The following is a 26,867-nucleotide window of genomic DNA, read 5'->3' as shown; positions in this document are numbered from 1 at the left end:
AAGCTAAATAGACAGATCTAAAAATTCATTTCGGCAATGGAACAAAACTATTGCATTTTTATACTCATATATTAAAATTCAATTGCATTTATGATAAAACTTAGAGTAATTTTTTATAACTTTATTTACTTGGATTCATTTTTATTATTAAAATTTCGTAAAAACTATTTTAGTTTGTATTAGAATGTATAAATAATAAATTATATGATGAGGGATGTGATTGCATTTTTTACCTCACCAAAAATTAGCTGGTAAAATATATTTATTAAGTTCATTTTTGTTTACCTAAATTTCATATTTAGATTGTATATATGTAAGTTATATTCCAAGATTACATGTTTTTGTAGATGTCAAAGTGGTAATATAAATTGTGCAAACGCAAGCGAGAAAATAAAAAGATGGGGAATGCTTAATATGTATTGAAAATCTAAAAGGAGAAAAAACCGTAATCAAAAATTTCTTCACATGTTGAAATACTCTAATACTATATATAAAAGGAAAATTCAAGTAACACCAAACAAAAGAATCCAAAAAAAAATGAAATGATCACTATATTTTTAAAATCACTAACAATTACTGAGTAAACAAATAAAAGAACTAATAATATCCAAATTCCTAAAATTCAAAAACAATGTAAGCTAAACCCGTGCGTAGCACGGAATTACTTCTTGAGAGAGAAATAGAGAGAGATCCAAGTTTGATTTTTTTCTTCCTCAAAAACCTTTAAGAGACTCGTTTAGGTACGTGTAGCTTTGATTATATCTCTTGTGTAACCTGTAGGCTGTAGTTGATTTCTCGTGAGAGTGAAGCATTCTCTCAAGTTTGATCTTTCTTCTGATCTGATACCTATCTGGTTTATTTTTGTAGTTTGATATTGTTATCCTTATATACGCTTTTTTTTTTTCTCTTAGGATGATCTTTGCTTTAAGCTTGAGTATGTACGTTATCCAGACAGTGTTGTTCAAAAGCCTAGAAACCGTACTTTCAAACTGTGCTTCTTCGATTGCAGAAAACTTAGCCCATTGTTCACTGAGGGAGATGAAGTAGTGTCTCCAATGTTGGTGAATCAAGATTGACCTAAAGCTACTAGTACTGAGGTAATGAAGTCTCCTATGGTCAACTTGTATTCTTCTCCCACAAAGACCTTTATAATCCATGTTTTCTAACATGCTGAACTTCACCCGCCATAGTGCATTCATAGATGGAATTATGTTGGAAGAGATAGGAACCCGATATGAAGACAAGCAAGTCTCTGCTACTGAGCTGCTGCTCTCGCCTAACTGTCTTAAAGTTCTTAGAAATTGCATCTCTAATGCGAGTTTCTTCAACAACAGAAGGGGAACAAGCTTTGAGGAATTAGTGCCAGCAAATCCAACGTTGGTGGATCTAAATTCTTAAAGCTACTATAACTGAGGTAAGTCAGTCTTGTATGGTTAACTTGTATTCTTCTCCTACAAATACCTTAATCATCCCAGTATTTTACGTGCAGAACTTCACCCGTCATAGTACATTCACTAATGGAGTAATATTGGAAGAGAGAGATAAAATTCCAATATGAAGACAAGCAAGTCTTGTCGTGTCTTCTTTGTTGTACCCTCATCTTTCAAAAATTGCACCTATTAATTTTTGCATCTCTTCATGGTACTCCCATCTTTCAAAAATCGCACTTATTAATTTTTGCACATTTTGTTTCATACTTCTATGTTTTACACCTTTATATTTTACACCTTTTTGTGTATTATATATAAACTTTATGGACTACAAAAACAAGTTTTAAATTTTATTGTTTTCTGAGTATTTTATAAACTTACAAATTAATAAATAAAATCAAATAATTATTTTATTGGATAAACCTGCATCAATCTTCAATTCAAGGTATTTTTTTATATTTGCATTGTGTTGGAATAGATATAGATAGATTTATGAAACTCACCGAACCAATGATAAAAGCTTATGAATTAACATGTTAGTGTCTACTTATGAACTTGTTAGTGTCTACTTATGAACTTGTTAGTGTCCATTCGGTTAAATACGAATAAATTTAATTTATTCTCTATTAGATTATTATTATTATTATACATGTGGTCATATAGTTCGGAAAGAGTATAACATTAATGATCTATAAAGACATAAACCCTTCAGGCATACAAAATTATTTTATTCTTTTTTGTATTGTTCTATTTATAATAAATCAATTTTTGGGGGTCAACTTTAATCTAACGGATGAAATTATTTCTATTATCTCATCTAATGGTTTAGAATTATTAATGATCCCAACAGTTGCAAGTTTTTTTTTGTGTTTTTTCGTCGTACCTCCATCTTTCAAAAATCGTACATATTAATTTTTACACATTTTTATTTCACACCTCTATGTTTTACAAATCTGTATTTTACAGCTCTTTGTTTATTATATATAGATTTTTATGGACTATTAAAACAAGTTTTGATTTTACTTTCTCTGTTGAGTTTGTACCATGAAGATTTCTTCGGAGACTTCTTTCACACATATCATGATCTGATTGGTTTTCTTTTTTTTTTCTTATAATTTGAATTAAATAATAGTTAAACTATATTAAAAATATTAAAATAATATATTTGAGAAAATCATAGAGTTTCTACTAATGTTGATGTTCTAAAGTAGTACAATCTTACCGAAAACCAAAAGACAGAAAGTTTATCACACTAATATTTCAAAAGTCTACTGAAGGTTGACCAGCTATCCTGCTAAATTTAAACTTGACAATAGTGTTTCCTTGAGGACTTTTCTCTTCCCAATACTTGTCAACCATATATATCCCATCATACGCATAATTTTTTCCTCTATGAATGATCCAATCTTTTTTGGCCTAGGATCACTCGCACCGGAGTCTTTTTCTTAATGTTATTAGCTAAAGCCAAATTTCCTCCAACAAACTTCTAATCTTTGATTGCGTTCTGATCCCTGCTCTTCACGTTATCTCCTTGACCGCAATAGATCATTATACAGTTAACGAATCTATCGTCGTAATCATTACCTTCAGATGAAACGATGCTAGTAATCTCATTTTGATAAATACTGAATTTTTTTTAAAAAAATATGTGTACATGTTTACGTGCTCGAGTACAAAATTAATTTACATACACATACCGACATTTTTTTTGACGTCACAGGTACCGACCTAATAGTATCAAACGCATATTATGTAATATACGGTATGTGATTATAAATAATCATGTTTACAATGACATTATGGTATGTAACTATAAATAATCATGTTTACATTGACATTACGGTATGTAATTATAAATAATCATGTTTACATTGACATTTTATTTGACCCAAAAAAAAAAAAAACATTGACATTTTTGACTTTTTTTGTTTTTTTAGTTTGATCGGTGTTAGTAAACTATATCTCAAAAACTATTCAAACTCATTTCTATTCCTTCAAATTAGTTTTTGTCTAAGCAACTATAAAATTAGCAACTAGGAAAGTGCTAGAGTCGTCGCACTAGTTTATTATGAACACGAAGAAGCACGGTGGCGCGTGGAAATTACCTAGAAACTACGAAGAGAAGACGTGAACGCCACTTCTTTCTCTTCTATCTCTTCCCACTACAAATCTCAAGAAGATGTTAAAATCCGAAACATGTCATACTTCAAAAGAAACGAAGGCACAATTTTTTTCGCGTTCGCGAGCATCGGGTTCATAGCGTTTTACTGCATCAATTACTTCATACGGCGATGTAGAGACCGGTCCGCCTCAGCCGGGAACACGTCGGAGGAAGCTGGAATGAGTCCGAGGAGACCACCACGAGGGCTTGACCCTGAGGCCATTGACTCGTGTCCTTCATTTGTTTACAAGGAAGCTAGAGGGATTGAGCCAGGTATAGGCGAGCTAGAATGCGTAGTGTGTTTGAATGAATTCAAAGACGACGAAACGCTGCGTTTGGTACCACCTTGTGTACATGTCTTTCATGCTGACTGTGTAGACATCTGGCTTTCTCATAGCTCCACATGCCCTATCTGTCGTGCTGATGTGATTCCCTAATCGTGTTAGCTCACCTTTGACTTTACATTTTCCGTTCAAGAATTTGTATTTGTGAATAATATTGTGTGTTGATATAGATAAGTTTTTCTCCGGACGAAATTGATATTACTCCTTTTTCTTGGTCAAAAAAACTGTGTGATAATTCGATGTTGTAGAATTTAGATGATATCTAGAACGTGGTCGATAAGTAACCACTATTTGTTGGATTATAAAACCAAACACAACCCTAAAAAACTCGAACTGAACTAGATCGAAACATTTAACCTTAGGTTTTAGAATTTAGATGATATATTGATATCTGTTGGATAAGCTTCAGTATTACTTGGAGCTCAAGATAGACTTATCAAGTTGGATAAGGACTATAGGAGCTCATCATTATCTAATTAGGAATTAGGAGTTATCTAAGTCCTAATAGAAATAGAATTAGTAAAGGATTTCTAGTTCTATATATAAGGTTGTTGAGTTGTGACAAACCTTAAGAGAAACATAAGAGGTGTTTAGTTTTTGAGTTATATTTCTAAACATCAATAAGAAGAGTTATTTCTTAAAAGGTCTTTTGTTTCTGAAATTTTATTTGGTATCAGAGCTTAAGGTAAGTTGATCCTTGAAGCTATCACCTGTCGAGTTATGGCAGAAGGTGAAGGAATCATTACGGAAGCAGTTGCACGGAAGGAAAGTGCTCCATCATCGCTTCAATGTCCCATGTTGACGGCAACAAATTACACCGTATGGGCTATGCGTATGAGGATTGTGTTACGTGTTCACAAGGTTTGGGAAACTATAGAGCCAGGGTCCAATGATGCTGATCTAAACGACATCGCGACAGCATGGATCTTCCAGTCTATACCTGAATCTCTTATTCTCCAGGTTGGTGATCAGAAAACTCCAAGAGATATTTGGAACATGATCAAGAACCGGAACCTGGGTGCAGACCGTGTCAAAGAGGCCCGACTGCAAACACTTATGTCTGACTTTGAGAAGCTGAGTATGTCGGAATCAGACACAATCGATGACTTTGCAAGTAAGTTATCGCAGATCTCGTCTAAAGCCACCTCGTTAGGAGTTCCGATTGAAGAGTCTAGGTTAGTTAAGAAGTTCCTGAGCAGTCTACCAAGAGAGAAATTCATACTGATTGTTGCTTCGCTAGAACAGGTTCTTGATCTCAATACGACAGGGTTTGAAGAAATCATCGGGAGGCTTAAAGTTTACGAAGAAAGGACCCTTGGTAGTGTTAAGCAGGATGATACACAAGACAAGCTTATGTATGTGAGAACTGATCAATCGAATTTTGCAAACTCAAGAGGACGGGGACGCGGACGAGGAGGCAGAGGAAACAGAGGTCGAGGCAGAGGAAGAGGCTATCAGCAGGATCGCCCATCAAACCAAAAGGAACAAAATCAGAACAAGGAGAAGAAGGATAAGGTTCTGATTTGTTTTAGATGTGATAAACCGGGTCATTATGCCTCTAATTGTCCAGAAAGAAATCAAAATCAACAGGAGGTTAACAAAACAGAAACAGAGGAAGCTGATGCAGTTCTTTACATGCATGAAATCGTGTTTCTTAATGAGGAAAAGCTGTTACCGAAGAAATTTGAACTAGAGAAAGTTGAAGAAGGTACTTGGTACTTGGACAACGGAGCATCGAATCACATGACCGGTGTGAAGTCTTTCTTTTCAGAGTTGAACGAAAGAATAAAAGGTAGGGTGAGGTTTGGAGACGGTTCATGTGTTGACATTAGTGGTAAAGGTTCAATACTATTTGAAGGAAAAAATGGAGAACAACAGCTAGTAAGAGATATATACTACATACCACAGCTTAAAAGCAACATCCTAAGTCTAGGGCAAGCAACAGAGCATGGTTGTGATGTTAGGATGAGGCAGAACTACTTGACACTACATGATCCAAGAGGAAGACTCTTAGTAAGGGTACTAAGATCCACAAACAGACTCTACAGAATCAATCTTAAAGTCGGTAATCCTATCTGTTTGCAAACAAGGTCTGAAGATGATACGTGGAGATGGCATGCGAGGCTTGGGCATATAAGCTTTAGGACACTTATGAACATGTCAACACAGCAGATGGTTTACGGACTACCAAGGATTGATAAAGAAAAACAACTATGCGAGTCATGCCTAGTTGGAAAACAGACTCGTCAAGCTTTTCCCACTGCAACACAATTTCGAGCTTCAAGGATTTTGGAGCTTCTACATGCGGACCTGTGCGGACCAATAACTCCTGCAACATTGTCACGAAACAGGTATGTGTTATTGATAATTGATGACTGCACTCGATATATGTGGACCATATTACTTAAGGAGAAGAGCGAGGCTTTTGAGAAGTTTAAAGCTTTTAAAAACCTTGTCGAGAAAGAGTGTGATAAGTTGATCATCACTCTGCGTACTGATAGAGGAGGGGAGTTCACTTCAAGAGATTTTCAGGATTTTTGTGAAAGGAATGGAATAAGGAGACACTTGACTGCCCCCTACACTCCTCAACAAAACGGTGTTGTTGAGAGGAGAAATTGTACACTAATGGAGATGACAAGGAGTATATTAAAGGCTATGAATGTACCAAACTATTTCTGGGGAGAAGCTGTTAGGCATGCGACATATCTGATTAATAGAGTTCCTACAAGAGCTTTAAAGAATCAGACTCCTTATGAGTGCTATCGAAACACGAAACCGAGTATAGATCACATTCGTGTTTTTGGATGTCTTGCCTATGCAAAGATTGAACCGGTGAACTTGAAGAAGCTTGATGACCGGTCTCAAACACTTGTTCATCTCGGGATTGAGCCAGGAACTAAAGCTTATAGGCTTTATAATCCAACAACTAGAAGAGTAGTTGTTAGCCGTGATGTTGTTTTCAACGAAAGAGATGGTTGGACTTGGAAGGGAGCTGATGAGGTTGTCGAGAAAGCACCAGGTATGTTCAGTATGACTTGGGGAGGAGTCGTAGATGATGGACAGGGTCCATACGTGAACACTCAACCAGAAAGCAGTCACGAAAATAGAGCTCATGATGAGCAAGATGAACAGGAGGATGATATAAACGAAGATGAATCTGAGGATGAGGTGATCGAGTATGATAATCAGCCTGCAGATGCTATTCAACCAGAACATAGAAGGTCTGAGAGGCAAAGAAGACGTCCTGGTTACCTTAATGATTATGCATTACTAGCGGATATTGAATGTGAGAGATTACTGCTATCAATCAATGATGAACCGTTAAGCTATGAGGATGCAAAAGGCTTAACTGTTTGGACAACAGCGTGTAAGGAAGAGATGAATTCAATTTATAAGAACAAGACCTGGATGTTAGTTGAGAAGCCACAAGGAGTGAAGGTTATTGGTCTTAAATGGGTTTTTAAGATCAAAAGAAATGCAGACGGTACGATTAGCAAACACAAAGCTCGTTTAGTAGCAAAAGGATATGCTCAACGAGAAGGGATCGATATTGAAGAAGTTTTTGCTCCTGTGGCTAGACTGGAAACAATCAGGCTGCTTGTCGGACTTGCTGCTTCTCATGGTTGGGAAATCCACCATTTAGACGTCAAGACAGCATTCTTACACGGAGAGTTGACTGAGGAGGTTTATGTGTCGCAACCCGAAGGTTTTGAAAAGAAGGGAGAGGAACATAAAGTTTTCAAACTATTTAAGTCCCTATATGGTTTGCGACAGGCTCCACGGGCATGGAATACTAAACTTGATCAGATTTTGAGAAGTTTGAGATTCAAGAAGTGCTCTAAGGAAAGTGCCGTTTATCACAAAACAGATGGAGCAAAGTTGTTGATTGTTGCGGTTTATGTTGATGATTTATTCATCACAGGGAGTTCGTTAGTGATGATACAAGAGTTCAAAGCTTCAATGTCTTCTAAATTCGAAATGACAGATCTAGGTAAGCTTACCTATTATCTTGGCATCGAAGTGTTGCAGAGTGAAGATGGCATTGAGCTTAAGCAAGAAGGATATGCAAGGAGAATTCTCAAGGAAGCTGGGTTGGACGAGTGTAACTTAACTCATATACCAATGGAGTTTGGTTTAAAAATGTCAAAAGCACTTGAAGAAAAACCAATGGCGGATCCTACTCTGTATCGTCGTAGAATTGGTTGTTTAAGGTACTTACTGCATACGAGACCTGACCTTGCTTTCTCAGTTGGAGTTGTAAGCAGGTATATGCAGGATCCGCGAGCTCCACACGATGCGGCTCTGAAACAAATTCTGAGGTATGTGCAGGGTACTCTGTCTTACGGCCTGAAGTACATGCGAGGAGGTTCAAAAGAGATTGTTGGATACTGTGATAGTAGTCACAACGTGGACCTTGATGATGGTAAAAGCACCTCTGGTTTTATGTTTTATTTCGGAGAGACACCAATCACTTGGTGTGTGCAGAAGCAACAGACGGTTGCTATGTCTTCTTGCGAGGCCGAGTTCATGGCCGCAACAGAGGCTGCAAAGCAAGCTATTTGGCTTCAGGACTTGTTCAGTGAGATTACGGGACAGAACTTGAAGAAGATAAAGCTGTACATTGACAACAAATCCGCTATAGAACTCACTAAAAACCCTGTGTTTCATGGCAAAACCAAGCATATTCATAAGAGATACCATTTTATCCGAGAGTGTGTGGAGAATGGTCAAATTGAAGTGATATTCATTCCAGGAGAAGAGCAGAAGGCAGACATACTTACTAAAGCCCTAGCAAGGATTCAGTTCAAAGAGATGAGGAGCTACATAGGAGTTGAAGACCTCAATAAGAAGAACTTGAAGCTTAGAGGGGTGAATGTTGGATAAGCTTCAGTATTACTTGGAGCTCAAGATAGACTTATCAAGTTGGATAAGGACTATAGGAGCTCATCATTATCTAATTAGGAATTAGGAGTTATCTAAGTCCTAATAGAAATAAAATTAGTAAAGGATTTCTAGTTCTATATATAAGGTTGTTGAGTTGTGACAAACCTTAAGAGAAACATAAGAGGTGTTTAGTTTTTGAGTTATATTTCTAAACATCAATAAAAAAAGTTATTTCTTAAAAGGTCTTTTGTTTCTGAAACTTTAATATCTAGAACGTGATCGATAAGTAATCACTATTTGTTTTGTCAAATAACTAACTCAAACTCGACGTCGACGTGGTATGGTTTAGTGGCGAGCCACTTGCAGGGACGTTTAAATTAGTTATTTGACAAAACAAATGGTGGTTTACTTAAAAATAAAATAAAAAAATAGTGGCGTATTAAGTGTGATTATTCGATGTTGTAGACTTGTAGTGATGAGCAAATCATAAATTCATAATTGCATGTAGTGATGAGCAATTCATAATTGCATGTAGTGGTGACTGTGATGAGCATCTATAACTATTTTGCATGGATTTTCAGTTTTAATGTTTTCAAATATTTTTCACTTCTATGATTTTTTTTAATGCACATTACTTTTTTTACCTTTTTTTTTTGTCAACCCAACTTTTTTTACCTTTTCTTTTTTAACACATTTTCTCAATATGATAAAGAAAAAATTATCATTTCAATGATTTTTTTTTGGTTTAGTTAAGATCTCATCTCAATGAAATTTGAAAAAGAGTTTTGTCAATTGGAAAAAATACACATATCATTTTTATATTAAAAGAAAAGAAAGCTATCTTGGTATGTCAAAATATGCCAATTTTTATATCAGAAACTATGGGAAAAAATGGACCATATTTTTTCTTAATTGCTTTTAGCATCTAAAATGGTAAATTAAGAACAATTCTTGTCACTTAAAACATATATATATATATATATATATATATATATATATATATATATATATATATATATATATATATGTACGATTTGGAGTTCGATTTTAATTTGGTACAAAGTTATGACGTAACGTAGAAACTGGAACTGAGGCCTTAGCTTTGCTGTGCAATGGTCAATGGGAAATTGTTCCGCTGGCCAAGCTATCTAGTTTCTACTATACGCTAGTCCATCATGTGATTATTCGGATGAATTAAGTCGATTTCGATTATAGTCAATATATTACATGTATAATATTAATACCTACGGTTCAATGGAATTGGTATATGGGAATATGTATATCATAATGACGACATATCGTTTATTAGTTAATCATATGATGGTTATCTAGCTCCTTATTGGTCAGTCACATCCCATTGAGGACGTAAACAATTGTCGGCGAGCAAGATTAGGTCAAAACTGTCGGAAAAGTCTCGTTGCGTATTCAATAAGTTAACAGAGAGGAGACTAGTAGACTGGTACTTGTGTTACGTTTATACAGTGGACATGAAGACTTCTTCTTCTTCTTCTTCTTCTTCTTCTTCTTCTTCACGAACGGGTGGTTCGTGATCCACCGGTTAGAGTACAAACGGTGGTTCATATAATGAATATCTTCACGAGAGATCTCATCCGTCGGATCGTAGCAAGTATTTTATTGCCTCTCTTCCTTTTCCATTTCTTGCCTGACGTAACCTGCCAGCTAGAGTCGGAATCTGCTGACCGTAATAGAAAAACCAATTTCTCCACGGAATTGATCATTGCAATCGTTTTGCTTGTAACATTTATCTCATTAAGCACGGTCGCTTGTTGCTTGCACAAAACATTCTATAGTGCAGAGATTGAGGCGGCAGGCCATGAACTGTTGCACAGCAGAGCCAGGCGTGGGATCGAGAAGGATGTCATCATCGAGTCCTTTCCATCTTTCTTCTATTCAGAAGTTAAAGGGCTCAAGATAGGCAAAGGCGGAGTAGAATGTGCGATTTGTCTAAGTGAGTTTGAGGATCAAGAAACACTACGTTGGATGCCTCCTTGTAGCCATACTTTCCATGCTAATTGCATCGATGTGTGGCTCTCTTCTCGGTCCACATGTCCGGTATGTCGTGAGGATCTCTCTCTGAAACCGGGTGAAACCTTTCCATATCCGAGCATTGATGTTGAAACGGGAAATGCACAAAGAGGTGTTCAAGAACCCCCTGGTGAAAGAAGTTTCACAGGTAATGCCAGATTTCATCTCTCCAACACATTCGGCTTTTGTAAAAGATAGATTGTTGATGGAGAATGTCCTACTTACTTCAGAAATAGTCAAGGATTATCATAAAGACGACATATCTCCGCGGAGTGCAGTAAAAATCGACATCTCCAAGGCCTTTGATTCTGTTCAATGGTCTTTCATTCTCTCTATCTTCAAAGCTTTGGACTTTCCATCACAATTTATAAAATGGATTGAGCTTTGTATCACCACAGCCTCTTTCTCGGTCCAGGTCAATGGTGAGCTCTCAGGGTTATTTAAAAGTGCCAGAGGTTTAAGGCAAGGATGCTCTCTATCCCCATATTTGTTCGTTACTTGTATGCAAGTTCTTTCTGCACTGTTGGATAAGGCTGCTAAAGACAAGCAGATTGGTTACCACCCAAAATGTCACAACCTGCAACTCACTCATTTATGTTTCGCTGATGATTTGTTAGTCTTTACTGACGGTACAAAGACTTCTATTGAAGGTATTTTAACCATATTTGACAAGTTTGCAGATTACTCTGGTCTAAAGATAAGTCTAGAAAAATCCACTTTGTATATGGCGGGTGTAAAAGAGGATGACCAAGCAGACATTCTCAGCTCCTTTCCTTTTGCAAATGGATCGCTACCAGTGCGTTATCTTGGCCTTCCCCTTCTGACAAAGCGTATGACCACGCAAGATTATGCTCCACTCATTGCTCGCATTAAAGACCGGATCAGTTGCTGGTCGGCTCGTCACTTGTCTTTTGCAGGCCGTCTGCAGTTAATTGCTTCAGTCCTCCACAGCCTCATCAATTTCTGGATGTCTGCTTTCCGTCTCCCCAATGCCTGTATCAGTGAAATCGATAGCCTATGCTCTGCTTTTCTTTGGTCAGGCCCGACCCTGAACACAAAGAAAGCAAAAGTGGCCTGGAAAGATGTGTGTATCCCTCGAGAGGAAGGGGGGCTTGGATTAAGATCACTTAAAGAAGCTAATATGGTTAGTTGTTTGAAGCTCATATGGCGTTTACTATCCGCAAAATCACTCTGGTCACAGTGGTTGAAGACTTACCTAATCAGAAAAGGCTCCTTTTGGTCAATAAAAGCCAACACTGCATCAGGTTCTTGGATGTGGAGGAAATTACTGAAGTATAGGCACATCGCTTTAGACTTTATAAAGTACGAGGTTAGAAGTGGGCAAGGTGTCTCTTTCTGGCATGATAAGTGGTCGGCTTTGGGTTGTTTACTGGATATAACAGGCCCTCGAGGCTGTATTGATATGGGAATCCCACTAGACGCAACTGTTGCAGAGGCTTTACACCACAGAAAACGAAGACACCGTGTGGACTATCTCAACCAAATAGAGCAGGCTCTAGATGAGATCCGTTCACTTGGGACAACTTCTGCAGCTGATATAGTCTTATGGAAAAGGAAAGGAGGTCGTTTCACAACTAAATTCACCACAAGGGAGACATGGTTGCAGCTACGGGAATGTCATGATAAAAAAGACTGGGTGACAGGGATTTGGTTCTCGCAAGCGACACCAAAGTACTCTTTCATTGCTTGGTTAGCCACATTGAATAGGCTCTCCACAGGCGACCGTATGCAATCCTGGGGAGGAAATTACACCACATCCTGTGCTCTCTGCTCGTGCTCTCTAGAAACAAGGAACCATCTGTTTTTCTCCTGTCCTTTCTCCACAGAAATTTGGACAGGCCTAACATCAAATCTTCTACTCAACAGCTTTTCAACTTCATGGGACCAGCTCCTCTCTCTACTCACGGACGACACGCTAACCCCGGTCACTCTCTACCTCTTGCGCTACACTTTTCAGGCCACAGTTCACACCATATGGAAGGAAAGAAATAGTAGAAGACAAGGAGAAGCCCCAACCCCTGCTCCTCTTCTTATCAAACTCTTGGACCGGAATGTCAGAGACAGGCTGCTCTCCATCTACACTCAAGGAAAAGGCAAATACACGGCTGCAATGGAACAATGGCTCGCCTCAAGATAATTTTTTCCTTTATTCTTTATTTTTAGTCTCAGATAGATAAAATCTCAAACACTCTCAAACACTCAGCATAAAGCAGATGTAAAAAGTTTTTTTCGAATAAATTTTACATTTTATTAAAAAAAAAAAAAAATAATGCAAATTATGGAATAACTCGATCGAGATCTACCGGGTTACCGTCTAGCTGGCAGATTCCTGAGAAATTCTTCTCTCGATCTCATTCGACTGGACATTCATTGGTACAACTAGGTGAGAATCTAGACCGATTCACACTGCAGTTACCAAAGGAGGTGCATAACATTTTACTGCTTCAATTATTTTATCCGGCTATACAAGATTGAACAACCGCAGCGAGGGCTTGACGGTGAAGCCATCGTGTACAACGAGTCGTCAATTTCCTTCATTCATTTACGTGAAAGAGAATTCATGTATGTTTGAAGTCTGAAACAAATTCAGAAGACGATGAAAAAAACATTGCGTTTGGTACAAGTACCTAGTGTACATACATGTCTTTCTTTCTGACTTTATAGACATATGTATGTTTGACTCTCTTACTGCTAAACATGTCCCCTGCTGTTGTAGTTCCTTAACCAATTTCTCACCTTTGACTTTGAATTACCTTCCCTTTATTTTTTTCAAAATGATTTTACTCCATAGTTCCATGTTTCCGAGACTTTTCCCGACAGTTTGCAATATGCAATTGTCTAATTAGGTCAAAACCATCAGAAGAGTCTTCTTGTATAATCAACAAGTTAATAGAGAATCGGTGGAGATATATTCTTGTTCTACGCCTACGGTAAACATAAAAACTTCTTCAAAGTCAAACGTCGAAGGAAAAACCTTAATCAATCATTTGGACCAAAATAAATCTAATATTTTATCGTGACAGGCAGATCTTAGAATGATCATCTACGAATCAAAATTTCTACAATGACCTCCTTTTTCTCTTTGTCTCGCTCTTAACGGGAGAGACTTGGAACCTAAGTGATCCACCGTGATATAAGAGAAGAACCATTCACATAATGACTATCATCCACCAGATCATATCATGTACTATATTGCATATCTTCTTTATCCCCTGTTTGCATTGCCAGCAAGATTGGGAATCCACATACGGCAATAAAAATAACAATTTCTCGACGTTAGCAATGGTTGGAATAATCTTTCTTGGGATGTTTGTCTCCATTTTAATATTTTGTTTCTCGTTCTTTGCATTTTTTGCATACCATTATCGTAGATTGATTGCAGAGGAAGGCGATGAAGTATTAAACAACGGAACAACAACCACTGGTGTCGAGAAAGAAATCATCGAGTCATTTCCGTCTTTCCTCTATACAGATGTCAAAAGGCTCAAGATAGGAAAAGGTGGAGTGGAATGTCCAATTTGTCTAAAGGAGTTCGAAGATGAAGAAACACTACGTTGGATGCCTCCTTGTAGTCACACTTTCCATTCTAATTGCATCGACGTATGGCTCTCTTCTCAGACAACATGTCCCGTCTGCCGTGCCAATCTGTGTATGAAACCCGGCGAGAGCTTTCCATATTTAAGCATGGATCTTGAAACAGGAAATTCACAAAGAGGTGTACTAGAACCCCCAGACGAGATAAGCTTGACAGATAGAACAACTAGATCAAAATCTACAGGGTCATTGTCGAGCTTGGGCATGGCTCATGAGATATTATACCCGAGATCTCATTCGACCGGACATTCATCCGTTCAACTAGGTAAGGATCTAAACCGATTCACTCTGCAGTTACCGGAGGAGGTGCAAAGACAATTGTTTAGCTTGAATCTGATAAGGAGAAGCCACATGGCTTTACCTCAAGCCATGAGTTCGAGACAGGGCTACAGGAGCGGGTGTGTGTTGTGAGCGAGAGAAACGGTTTCTCTCAAGGAAAACAAACACTTCGGCAAGCTCTATCTAAGTCTCTCTCTTTCTCTTTTCAAGCAGATCATGTTCCGTCCACAATTGGCAGGGACGATCTATTGTTAGAGACTTCCCAAGTAAAGGACAAAGATTTAGGTGAACAGTCTTCTCAAAGCCTCATGCCAGAAAAGGTCTAATCTGTGTAGATATGTGTCCTATATGTCGTGCTGATGTAGTTCCTAATCGAGTCTCTTAGGCTTTGACTTTTCTTTGTCCGTTCCAAGCTTACCTTTGTAAATAAAATTATCTTTTTGTTTTAGTTTTCTTTATTTACGTTGTCTATTCTTGTTGCGTAGTCAACAAGTTAATAGAGAGGGCATGACTCATGAGTGGGACTTGTACTTGTTCTACATAAAGACTTTTCCCAAGTCAAAACGTTGGGGAAAAAAGCCAAACCAATCATTCGGACCAAAACAATTCTAACATATTAATTTGTTGTCGTGAAGGGCATATCTTATTGATCTACAAAGCAGATTTGTATTGTATATCTTTGTGTGGGGAGACAAGGAGCTCAAGTGATCCACCATGATATTAGATGCTCTCATCGTTTTCAAATTAATACAGAGAACCAAAAGCAAAAACATTAATTGGAACCAAGTCACCTTGTTCCAGTGGTAAAGGGAGAAAAGTCCCGCCACCTGGGTTCGAGTAGCATTGGTTAAGGTGGTTCAAAATTTAACATGGTTTCCCCTGGCCCATTACATTCCTAGCTTTTTCATAGAGCTTCTCACTTCTCTCTCTGGTCAATATCTTCTCATTACAAAGTGATAAGATAAGTTAAAAATTTGCATCATGTGATATATTTCAAAAGAAATGAGGGAATAAATGTATCCCGTTCATGGCATTCTATAGTGTTAATTACTTTATCCGGCGATACAGATATATATCGTGCCACCCCAGCTAGAATGTGTCGTGTGTCTAAAGTCTGAACAAATTCAAAGACGAGGAAACGCTGTGTTTGGTACCACCTTCGTCATGTACATCTTTCATGGTGACCATATGATATGGCTCTCTTATTGCTCCACCTATACTATCTACCCTGCTGTTTTAGTTCCTTTATCATTTGACTTTGCATTATCTTCGTTTTTAAAATCTTCTTCAAAATGACTTTCCCGACAGTTTTCAATTGTCTACAAGTAGGATTAGATCTTGTTGCGCAGTCAACAAGTTAATAGAGAAGGCACCAGTGAAAATGCACTTGTTCTACGCCTACGGTGAACAAAAAGACTTGTTCAAAAGTCAAAACGTCGGAGATAAAAGCCAAATCAAGAATTTGGACCAAAACAAATCTACCATCATGTATCGTGACAGGCAGATCTTAGTGATCTACGAATCAGAATTTGTATAATATAAGGACTTCTTTTTCTTCTCTTTCTATCGCTCTTAAAGGAAACATAGAAACTTAAGTGATCCGTCGTGTTATTATTGAAGAGCCGTTCACATCATGAGACTTGTCATTCATGGGACCGTAGGATGTGTTTTATTGTTTTTCCAATGCTTGCCTTGCGTAACCTGCCAGCAAAACTGGGAATACGCAGACTACAATAAAGTACCCAGTGCCTCGCCGGGAGCAATAGTTGGAACAATTTTGTTTACGTTGTTCCTTGTAATTATGTTCTTTTTCTTCGTCATATATGGAACCTGCTTTACGGACGGTGAGGCGAGAGGCCATGAAGTATTGCACAGTAGAGCAACGGTTGCTGCGCTTGACAAAGAAGTAATCGAGTCTTTTCCGACTTTCCTCTATTCAGAGGTTAAAGGGCTAAAGATAGGCACTGGTGGGGTTGAATGTGCTATTTGTCTATACGAGTTTGAAGATGAAGACACGTTACGTTGGATGCCTCCTTGTAGCCACACTTTCCATGGTAATTGCATCGACGTGTGGCTCTCTTCTCGGTCCACATGTCCGGTATGTCGTGCAAATCTGTCTCTAAAACCTGGTGAGAGCTTTCCATATCCGTGCATGGATCTTGAAACGGGGAATGCACGAAGAGACGTTATAGAATCCCATGATGACATAAGCTTGGTAGATAATATTGTGACATGGAACAACGATGCAAGTTATAGAGCAACACGATCAAGATCTACAGGGTCATTGTCAAACTGGCGTATGGCTAAAATATTCTACCCTAGATCTCATTCGACCGGACGTTCATTGGCTCAACTTGGTAAGAATCTAGATCGATTCACACTGCAGTTACCAGAGGAGGTGCAAAGAAAAATGGTTAGTTTGAATCTGGTAAGGAGAAGCCATATGGCTTTACCTCAAGCCATGAGTTCGAGACAGGGCTACAGGGACGGGTGTGTTGGGAGCGAGAGAAGCGGTTTCTTTCAAGGACAACAAACACTTAACCGTGCCATATCTAAGTCTCTCTCTTTCAGTATTCAAGCAGCTTCTTTTCGGTCCACAATTGGCAGGGACGATGTAGTGCTAGAGACTTCCGAAGTCAAGGAGAAAGATCTCGGTGAACAGTCGTTCCGACGCCTCATGCCAGAGAAAGTCTAATCTTTGTAGTCGAGTAGATATGTGTGTCCTATCTGTCGTGCTGATGTAGTTCCAATCGAGTCTCTTAGCCTTTGACTTTTCATTGTCGTGCTAATGTAGATTATCTTTGTGAATAAAATTATCTTTTTGTTTTAGTCTTCTTATTTTTGTTCTCTACAAGTAAGATTAGGTCAAAACTGTTAAATAAAGTCTAGTTACGTAGTCAACAAGTTAATAGAGAGGGCATGACTCATGAGTGGAACTTGTGCTTGTTCTACGCGCGTCTACGAAGAACATAAAGACTTTTTTTTTTAAGTCAAAACATTGGAGGAAAAAGCCAAAGCAATCATTCGGACCAAAAGAAATCTAACATTTTAATTAGGAATACAATATTTGTTGTCGTGAAGGGCATATCTTATTGATCTACAAGTCAGATTTGTATTGCATAATGAACGACGACTTCTTCTATATCTCTCTGTAGGGAGACATGGAGCTCAAGTGATCCACCTAGTAGGAGAGTTCTTCACATTATGACTATCTTCACAAGAGATCTAAGCCATCGGATTGTACTATATGTTTTATTGCTGCTCTTCTCTTTCCAATTTCTTTCTTGCGTAACTTGCCAGGAAGAGTTGGAATCAGTAGATCCCAACGGAAAAAAAGTCACGGCGGAATCTGTAATTGGAATCGTTTTGCTAGCGATGTTCCTACTAGCTTTGGTTGTTTGTTGCTTACACTACGGATTTTTTAGTGCAGAGATCGAGGCGGGAGGCCATGAAGTATTGCACAGTACAGTGAGGCGTGGGCTTGACAAGGATGTCATTGAGTCCTTTCCGGCTTTCCTCTATTCACATGTTAAAGGGCTCAAGATAGGCAAAGGCGGAGTTGAATGTGCAATTTGTCTAAGCGAGTTTGAGGACGAAGAGTTGCTACGTTGGATGCCTCCTTGTAGCCACACTTTCCATACTAATTGCATCGACATGTGGCTCTCTTCTCGGTCCACATGTCCGGTATGTCGTGCAAATTTGTCTTTGAAACCTGGCGAGAGCTTTCCATTTCTGAGCACGGATCTTGAAATGGGAAATGCAGAGAGAGGCGTTCGGGAATCCCCTGGTGAGATAAGCTTGACAGGTAATAGCGTGACATGGAACAACAATGCAAATAGTAGAACACCTTGCTCGAGATCTACGGGGTTATCGTCGAGCTGGCGTAAGGCTGAGATATTCTTCCCTCGATCTCATTCAACCGGACATTCATTGGTTCAGCTAGGTGAGAATCTAGATCGATTCACACTGCAGTTACCAGAGGAGATGCAAAGACAACTGGTTAGCCTGAATCTCATGAAGAGAAGCCACATAGCATTACCTCGAGTCAGGAGTTCAAGACAGGGCTACAGAAGCGGAAGCGTTGGGAATGAGAGAAGCGGCTACACTCAAGGACGGCAAACACTCAGACGAGCCATATCTACGTCTCTCTCTTTCTCTTTTCAAGCTGCTCCTATTCGGTCCACATTTGCCAGGGACAATCTAATGCGAGAGACTACCCAAGCTAATGACAAACACTTTGGTGAACGGTCATTCCAACGCCTCATCCCATAGAATTCTATCTATTTACATTCTTCCCTTTCAGTCGATGAGGTTAAGTCACAGAGAAAGGTCGAGTTTGATGATTATGGTTTCGGTCATCATGTGTGTCAGAGTTTGGTTTAACCATAAAAATTAGTTCTTGTTTTCATTCGAAGTCTAGAAGCATAGTTAGAGTTAATGGAAGCCTACTCATATCAAAAGTTCCATCTGCGATCAGCGGTTTCAATTAGCATCGTTCGAATATCTTGTACAGCTTTTCAAGGGATGCTACCTGTAAAACAGTAAAAAGACTGTAATTAATGTCTGTGAGATTTTATTTTCCAGAAAAATGTTTTTACTTAATGTAAATGTAAAGCTCCATCTAGTAATGAGAGAAACAATAACCTTGACAAAAGTCCCATTTGAAGCCATGGCGGCTGGTGGCTTCAAGAACAATCTCATAGACGGAAACAACACGTGTTGGATAGACCATTCACGTTGTGCCCAAGCGTTTTCAGCATCTGAAAGAAGGTCTTGATCAAGATTTTCTTCCATGTCAACGTTACCCCCTGCAACAGTACAATTAGATGCTCTCATCCCTTTCATATGCAGTTAGCCAAAAGCGAAAACATTGGTCAGTAGAGAAAGTTGCATACCTAACTCTGTATTATCCTGAGAGCTCTCACTTCTCTTAGTATAGAACTGAATACCGTCACCCGATGGGTTTGGCAAAAGAGGAGGATGCATCGCGTAAAAGTTCCCAATAGCTGCAGAAACTCCTTGGAAGCAAGTCTTCTCATCTTCCCACTCAACCTAAACAGTACGTTAGGTTTACATTAGAACCCACTGTTCCTCTGATCAGTAACATTTCAGTAGGAGCAAAACTGCAGATATTTAATAATACAAATAGTATTATCGGAACTCACATCATTTCCCAAGCATAGTAAAAATTCGGGAACTCGGTCCATTTCAGGTGTATACTGGTCGAGTATGACAGGAAGCCGTGACAAATTTCCATTGGAGTCAATGTTAATGCTGAAATACTCATCTAACATTTCCGTTTTTTCCTTCAGAAGATCTGTATTCATCTATATATTAAAATGAAATGAGTTAACGAAATCCATACGCAACATTACAGCCACAGGAACTTGTTACTGTTGACTGTTGAGGATACAAACTGAACCAAAGGAATAGTTGGTACAAAACCAGTAGCAGAAATACGATACAGAAAACAGAACTTACATCAGCGATTCTTTCTTTCAGATCGTCATTACTCTCATTTCCTAGATCTAGATCCTCCTCTTTCAATGCCAACAATATTAACTCCGACAAAGGGGCTGGATCGCTAAGCTGTATAGCATTAAAATGAGCAAACCGACGAAGAGTTTGCTGATACATGAGCTCTTTGCTGCAAATCCAAAAAGATGGTATATACAAGTATCAGGTCTTTTTGTAACGTACAGCTAAAACCCATCAGATACAATTTAGATAGATTTCCCATATTGATACAGTAGACTATCCCTCACCAAAACATTAAATCTCAAGAACAATACCTGAGGTTCACCACATTTGCTAGATATAGATGGGTGTTATACTGAACTAAAGCAAAAACATCATCTGCCATTCCAACATATGTGCAATTCCTAACAGTCTCCAGCAGACCTAGCAAACAATAATTTCAACATAAGCTGTTACAAAGATTGGTTTAAACTTATGTTCAGAAGAATATTCATCCAGAGTAAGCTACCTGGATGGCAGCAGCTGTCAACTCCAGCAATGAGTTCCTGGACACTAGAAAGATCCGCAGTTTCCTTTGGGTTTCGTCTTTGCCTTACAATAGACCTGCATGTCCAGTAACAACATCAAGTGATATAATAATATTATGCCAAAGCAACACTGGCAGCAAACATTTTCAAGGAAATCATAGGAGTGCAAAACTTTGGTAAATAGAACGAGAATTTTGAAGAGTGATGAAACGGGAACGATTTGTTAATATGAAACTACATATCTTGTATCAGGTGAGGTCGTACCTTACTACACTCAAACTAGAAACCTTGTCAGGGAGATTATGGGATTTGGGTTGCAAAAAAGCATGTAACCGTCCAGCTGGATCTGATGAATCCGTTCTCACCATTTTATTCACAGGAACTTTCTGTGTTTTTTGTCCTAATAAATGAGAAGAGCACCATGTTTTTTATGAAGTGGAAAAGGAAATTAGAGCATGCAACGGGAAAGGCTTTAGGCTATATAAGGCATTCAAACTAGCCAAATGATAAATACCAGAAAGCAACGGAGAAACTGGAGGATCACTTCTCGAGGATGTTAACGTAGATTGAATGTATTCCACTTTCTGTAGCATGAAAATAGAAATGAATCTTATGATTAATAAAGAAATGTTTTTAACCTCCCAATGAAACATATTGCTTCAGGTTATTTTTCAAGCATACCTGCTCTTGAAAAGTCCTAGTATCATTTGCACTTCTCAGTTTTAATTCAACCTCTGACTGAATCATCTCGATAATGATTTCCTGGTTAAGAAGGCTAACCTGCAGGATAGACCAAAACATCTATTATTTGATGTATATAAGGAATTTCTTTTTCAAGCAAGTTAAGCAACAAGTACACAATCTTCTGTCGTAATAGGAATTTCTTTTCCAAGATTGTTGAACCCATATACATGAATTTGGAACTAAGCCTCAAAACTAGCATATAAGGAGGAAAGCAATAACCTCTTTCTTTGTTGGATGAATATTGATATCAACATGTTCCCGTGGCAAATTGATTGACATGTAGACAAAAGGTTTCGATGCTTTTGGCAACGTTGCAGCATAAACAATCTCAATGGCTCTTTTTAAGGCAGAGCATTCCACCAATCTATCTGTTGTAATCAATAAAATTAAAGTTCAGATAGGCTTATCAATTATAACTTTTCATTCCTACTAAGGAAAGAAAATCCTCACCATTAATGAAAAGAACCAATATGGTCTTCTTAGCAACATAGTTTGAATTGGATATGAAACCTTCCATATCAAAAGTACAACCAGAGGGGTCACAAGAGGAGACTTCTACTTTCATCAAGTTCTTTGCAACTGATACCCCATAAACAGACCTGATGGAATCAAGCCTTGAAGGCGACACGACTGAGTGAACATCCGCCTTGACAGCCCCATGCTGGTGAGAAAGCATCAAAAAGGAACTAAATCATTCGCTTCACAATTCCAAAATACCGCTTCCCAAAGAGGTAAACTAATTTAGATAGTAAGTAAACAAACCTTTCGACAAGAAAAGCTGACATTATTGTGATGAATGGCCATACGACTCAGCAAGTCTACTATTTTCCCATAATCATCAGCAGAATTTTGAAGTGTCTTCCTTCTAGCAATCATATTGTAGAACAAATTCTCCACCTAAAATTCAAAGACATGAACATGTAAAGTTACTGGTGGAATTCGCTTCTCCCGCTCTTTGCTCAACCAATTTGATAATTATTAACAACTAACCATTATCTGAGTTCCTTTGACAGCAGCACACGCCTTTGGTTCATGCTCCATGACACCATCTCTATAAGACACTCTACACAAAAATTGCAGATACAATAAAACACAGTGTTTCCACAGACTGAACAAAACAAAACATAAGTGAAACAAAACACTGTTCCAAACCTGTAACCATGAATCTGGCCTTTAGTAATTGTAGTTACAGTAACATGAGCAACATAAGTCATACTAGCCAATGCCTCTCCTCTGAATCCCATTGAGCTCAGAGAGAACAAATCCTCATACTTAGTTAGCTTCGATGTCGTATGTCTCTCGCATAGTATCGGCAAATCTTCACGCTAAACAACAAGAACAAAAACGAATCATTTCCCAGCAGAACTCGCACAAAGTTCCCAATTTCGAAACCAAAATGAGAGTGTGTAGAGAATCGTACCCTAATACCGTGACCGTCGTCTGAGACTTGAATGAGCTTCAAGCCACCGTCCTTAACAACGACGCTTATGGAAGTTGAATCGGCGTCGAGGCTGTTCTCAACGAGCTCCTTCACCGCTGAAACTGGACGCTGGATTACTTCACCAGCTGCGATACGGTTGACCACGGACTCTTCTAGGCGTTGAATCTTCGGTGGCTCTCTAGGTGCAAACGCCGTCGCCGGAGAATCTTCCTCCTCCATCTCCACCGTAAGAGACGAACCGTCGTCGATCATCTCCTCCGCAGAAAATAAAAACCTCGCGCCAGATACAAATTGGGCTCGCTTTAGGTCTGCACTGTATTTGGGCCTTTGGCCCAATTAATAAAATCCTATAAATTGAACAACGCCGTATCTTGCCCTCATCCCTAGTCTTAAAAAAAGAAAAAAAAAAAAAAAAAAAAAGGTTTTTGAAGGTTGAAACAATGACGAGGTCCAGGACGAGGACGAAGATCTCCAACCTTCCAAGGGATTTGATAGAGGAGATTATTTCTAGGGCTCCCTGGAAGTCTATGAAAGCAGTGCGATTAACTTGTAAATCTTGGAACAATATAGCCAAAAGTGAGAGCTTTACGAAGATGTACATTGGTAAAGTAACAAGAGAAAGGGAGGCCACGATGATCATGAAGGAGTCTCACGGTCTTTATTTAATGAGTCGCGTCGTCAACTTTGATCCATCTATAAAGTTTATAGGTCAACTTCGTTCCCGTAACAATCAAGTAACTATATCTAGAATTCTCCACTTTGAGGGTTTGTTGTTGTGCATCTTGCAAGAGGTTAGTAGGATTGTGGTTTGGAATCCGTATTTGGCGCAAACTAGGTGGATCAAATTCCGATACTCTCACCGTCCACGCGGATGTGATAATTTCAATTATGCTCTCGGATACCATGATAAGAAATCTTGTCGTAGCGTTATATTCTTGAGGTTTATAGATTATTATGGGAATAGACCATATGAAGTTTTTTGGTACGAAATCTATGATTTTGACTATGGTATATGGAAAACTCTTGATGTCACTCCACACTGGAGTATATATCTTGGTTCCGATTGTGTTTCTATTAAGGGAAACACTTATTGGTGTGCTAACGAAAGGAGCTCAGAAAGTCATAACAATCACATAATATGTTTTGATTTTACAAGAGAGCGATTCGGGCCGCTTCTGCCTATGCCTTCTACCATTAAGGATGGTAGATATGTGACTTTATCTTGTGTTAAAGAAGACAAGCTTGAAGCTTCATTACGGCAACACGAATCATCTGAGTTTGATATATGGATCACGACCAAGATTGAGGTTGAAATAGTGACGTGGTGCAAGTTCTTGAGAATTGATATGAGACCTAAAGTAGATTATCCACCTTGTTTCTTCATTGACGAGGAGAAGAAAATCTATATGTATTTCAGTCGAGACTATGAGGGCCCTTATCGTTTCAAAACATATATGAACATCATTGGAGAGGCTGGATACTTGAAAAAATTGGATGTTCAAAGATATGCATATGATATAGAGTTGGAGGCTGAATAATTTTATTAGACAGTAGGGTTACACTATATATAGTGTTTACACGAGTTAACTATTTACTTTAGTATTCTTTCCTTATATATCCTATACACCCCTTCAAGATGGAGGGGCATGAGTCACTCCAATCTTGTTGAAAAGCTGAACAAAACACGGACGAGGAAGTGGTTTCGTCAATGCATCCGCTAGTTGATCGTCCGTAGAGATATGGACCACCGGTAAAGCTCCTGACTTTACTTGCTCTCGAACAAAATGGAAATCAATGGCGATGTGTTTCATGCGGGAGTGGAACACTGGATTTGCACAAAGGTAAGTAGCACTCATGTTGTCACAGTAGATGACAGGCGGAGTGGGCAAGCGAACTCCAAGCTCAGTGAGTAAAGAGCATATCCACATTATTTCCAAAGTGGCATTAGCGACAGCTCTGTATTCGGATTCGGTGGAGGATCGAGTAACGCCACGCTGTTTCTTGGAACACCATGCAATAGGAGTGGTGCCGAGATAAGCAATATATGCATTCGTAGAGATCATGTCTGACTGATCACCACCCCACGTCGCATCTAAATACGCATGTAACATCAAAGGAGTACCCGGATGAAGAAGGAGACCATGTGTGACGGTACCAGCAAGATAGCGTAGTACACGTTTGACGGCCTGCCAGTGTAAAACAGTGGGTGCATGCATGAACTGAGATAAACAGTTAACTCCAAATGCAAGATCAGGACGCGTGAAAGACAGATATTGAAGACTGTCGACCACCATGCGATACTGAGCTGGATTATCAAACGGTTCTCCGGAAGTAGGTGTCAACGGTGGATGTGGTGACAAGGGTGTAGTGACAGGCTTGCAGTGCAACATATTGGTTTTAGCTAAGAGATCAATGATGTACCACTTTTGCATAAGATGTAAGCCTTGTGATGTGCGAGTAGCTTCAATACCAAGGAAATAGTGAACGTATGTGGGCGTCTTCAGAGAGAACCAACGAGCAAGTGCATCAATGAAGCCGTGAATGAGCTCTAGCCTGTTGCCGAGGTCACTAGAATATCATCGACATAAACCAGAGTGTAAATAACATCAGTACCGCTTTCGTAGATGAATACAGAAGTGTCGGCTAGCAAGTTACGAAAACCCATACAGAGCAGATACGTCTTAAGTTCTTGATACCATGCCCGCGGTGCTTGTTTGAGTCCATACAAGGACTTGTTGAGTCGACAGACATGGTGTGGACGGTATTTATCAATAAATCTCGGAGGCTGCATAACATAGACCTCTTCATTGAGCATGCCATGAAGGAAGGCATTTTTCACATCAAGCTGCTAGATCGACCAAGAGTTATTGACCACTAGTTGTAAGACAGTACGGATCGTGACAGACTTGACAACTGGACTGAACGTCTCCGAGTAATCCAGGCCATATTGTTGGTTGAAACCGCGTGCTACTAACCTCGCTTTGTACCTGTCAAGAGAACCATCAGGTAAGTACTTAAGTGTATAAATTCACTTTGTGGGAATAACATTGTGTCCTGGTTTTGGTGGAACCAGGTTGAATGTATGACGACGTATTTGAGCATTGATTTCTTCACTCATCGCATGTCTCCACTTATCATCTCGCATAGCTTGGTGTATGGTCGTAGGAATGGGATTTTTGGTGAGGATAGCGGATAAGGCAAAACGGGTATTTGGTTTGTGTATATTGTTTTTGCGACGAGTTTGCATGGGATGATGGTTAACTGGTGGTGGAGGGTCGTTTTGTGGAATCGGTGGTGAGAGTGTTGGTGGTTGTGGTGGTGTGTCAGGTTCCGGTTGCAGGTGAGGTTGCAGTGATGGAGAATGAGACGACGAGGATGAGGGTGAGTGATGTGATCGCAGGACGCGACCTCAGCCAAGAAGACCAAGACACGCCGGACGCGACCGAGACGCCTGACCAAGACGCATCGGACGCGACCAGGGCAACCTCTTCAGACGTGGCCAAGGCTCCAACGATCCTTCCCGGAGCCACCACACGTTCCAAGAGCTCAGCAAAGGCGGCCAAACAGCGGCTCAACCTATTTGTCCGAACCTACGTCCGACACCAGCCACCCAACGAAGACTCCGAAGGCTCAGTCCGCTTAGTCTTCACTCTTACCCAAGAGTGAAGACGGTCAAGTCGCTAAGCGAGGAAGTGTACTCTTTTTCCTCACTCCGGGTTTGTCCCAATGGGTTTACCGGAGGAGGTTTTAACGAGGCATGGAGCTAAACGCAAAACGCCTAAAGGCTAAGTTGCTTCACGCGCAAGGCCAAGGCGGTTATCTCTCTTTCCCTCTTATTTTTGGTTTAATTTTGAACTTGAGAATATTCTCTTTTGATCCTATGTTTATGAACGTTGGAGAGTGTTTGTGGCTAAGCGT

At 39.2% G+C, this 26,867-nt stretch overlaps 4 protein-coding genes and 3 pseudogenes across 4 annotated transcripts; 6 read left to right on the top strand and 1 right to left on the bottom strand.

Moving 5' to 3' along the window:
• The first annotated feature begins 3,483 nt into the window (after positions 1–3,483).
• LOC104719712 (RING-H2 finger protein ATL39) lies at positions 3,484–4,269 on the top strand. Its single transcript, XM_010437681.3, has one exon. It carries the CDS (start codon positions 3,627–3,629, stop codon positions 4,026–4,028), a length of 402 nt encoding a protein of 133 aa, XP_010435983.1. The 5' UTR covers positions 3,484–3,626; the 3' UTR covers positions 4,029–4,269.
• A 6,015-nt stretch (positions 4,270–10,284) lies between these two features.
• On the top strand, positions 10,285–13,153 carry LOC104719693 (uncharacterized). The gene is made up of 2 exons (XM_010437660.3): positions 10,285–11,013; positions 11,096–13,153. The coding sequence occupies exons 1-2, from the start codon at positions 10,404–10,406 to the stop codon at positions 13,021–13,023; spliced, it is 2,538 nt and encodes an 845-aa protein (XP_010435962.2). The 5' UTR covers positions 10,285–10,403; the 3' UTR covers positions 13,024–13,153.
• Positions 13,154–14,040: 887 nt separating this feature from the next.
• On the top strand, positions 14,041–15,129 carry LOC104719683 (putative RING-H2 finger protein ATL35 pseudogene; annotated as a pseudogene).
• Positions 15,130–16,466: 1,337 nt separating this feature from the next.
• LOC104719676 (putative RING-H2 finger protein ATL37 pseudogene) lies at positions 16,467–17,454 on the top strand (annotated as a pseudogene).
• A 509-nt stretch (positions 17,455–17,963) lies between these two features.
• Positions 17,964–19,413, top strand: LOC104719669 (putative RING-H2 finger protein ATL37). Its single transcript, XM_010437631.2, has one exon. It carries the CDS (start codon positions 17,964–17,966, stop codon positions 19,029–19,031), a length of 1,068 nt encoding a protein of 355 aa, XP_010435933.1. The 3' UTR covers positions 19,032–19,413.
• Positions 19,077–23,312, bottom strand: LOC104719662 (DNA mismatch repair protein MLH1). Its single transcript, XM_010437618.3, has 16 exons — positions 22,929–23,312; positions 22,661–22,833; positions 22,499–22,571; positions 22,271–22,405; positions 21,959–22,169; positions 21,728–21,876; positions 21,446–21,544; positions 21,279–21,348; positions 21,029–21,164; positions 20,746–20,840; positions 20,552–20,660; positions 20,241–20,406; positions 19,925–20,086; positions 19,655–19,811; positions 19,404–19,567; positions 19,077–19,290 (listed from the first exon to the last, which is right to left on the bottom strand). Exons 1-16 carry the CDS (start codon positions 23,199–23,201, stop codon positions 19,246–19,248), a joined length of 2,217 nt encoding a protein of 738 aa, XP_010435920.1. The 5' UTR covers positions 23,202–23,312; the 3' UTR covers positions 19,077–19,245.
• Positions 23,313–23,389: 77 nt separating this feature from the next.
• LOC104749461 (putative F-box protein At5g41510 pseudogene) lies at positions 23,390–24,487 on the top strand (annotated as a pseudogene).
• The last annotated feature ends 2,380 nt before the right edge of the window (positions 24,488–26,867 follow it).

This window comes from Camelina sativa, chromosome 2 (assembly GCF_030686135.1).
Source record: "Camelina sativa cultivar CO46 ecotype springtype chromosome 2, ASM3068613v1".
Lineage (NCBI taxonomy): Eukaryota > Viridiplantae > Streptophyta > Magnoliopsida > Brassicales > Brassicaceae > Camelina > Camelina sativa.
The sequence above is the reverse complement of the archived record's forward strand: the minus strand, read 5'-3'. Positions and strand labels throughout refer to the sequence as shown.

Bases quoted from the DNA above. Each gene is read 5' to 3' on its own strand.
- LOC104719662 (XM_010437618.3), bottom strand. From the start codon at position 23,201: ATGATCGACGACGGTTCGTCTCTTACGGTGGAGATGGAGGAGGAAGAT. The intron at 20,661-20,745 runs GTAGCTTACTCT...ATTGTTTGCTAG, and splicing joins TGACAGCTGCTGCCATCCAG to GTCTGCTGGAGACTGTTAGG. The intron at 19,812-19,924 runs GTGAGTTCCGAT...CGTACTGTTTAG, and splicing joins TACTATGCTTGGGAAATGAT to GTTGAGTGGGAAGATGAGAA.
- LOC104719669 (XM_010437631.2), top strand. From the start codon at position 17,964: ATGACTATCTTCACAAGAGATCTAAGCCATCGGATTGTACTATATGTT.
- LOC104719693 (XM_010437660.3), top strand. From the start codon at position 10,404: ATGAATATCTTCACGAGAGATCTCATCCGTCGGATCGTAGCAAGTATT. The intron at 11,014-11,095 runs GTAATGCCAGAT...TACTTACTTCAG, and splicing joins TGGTGAAAGAAGTTTCACAG to AAATAGTCAAGGATTATCAT.
- LOC104719712 (XM_010437681.3), top strand. From the start codon at position 3,627: ATGTCATACTTCAAAAGAAACGAAGGCACAATTTTTTTCGCGTTCGCG.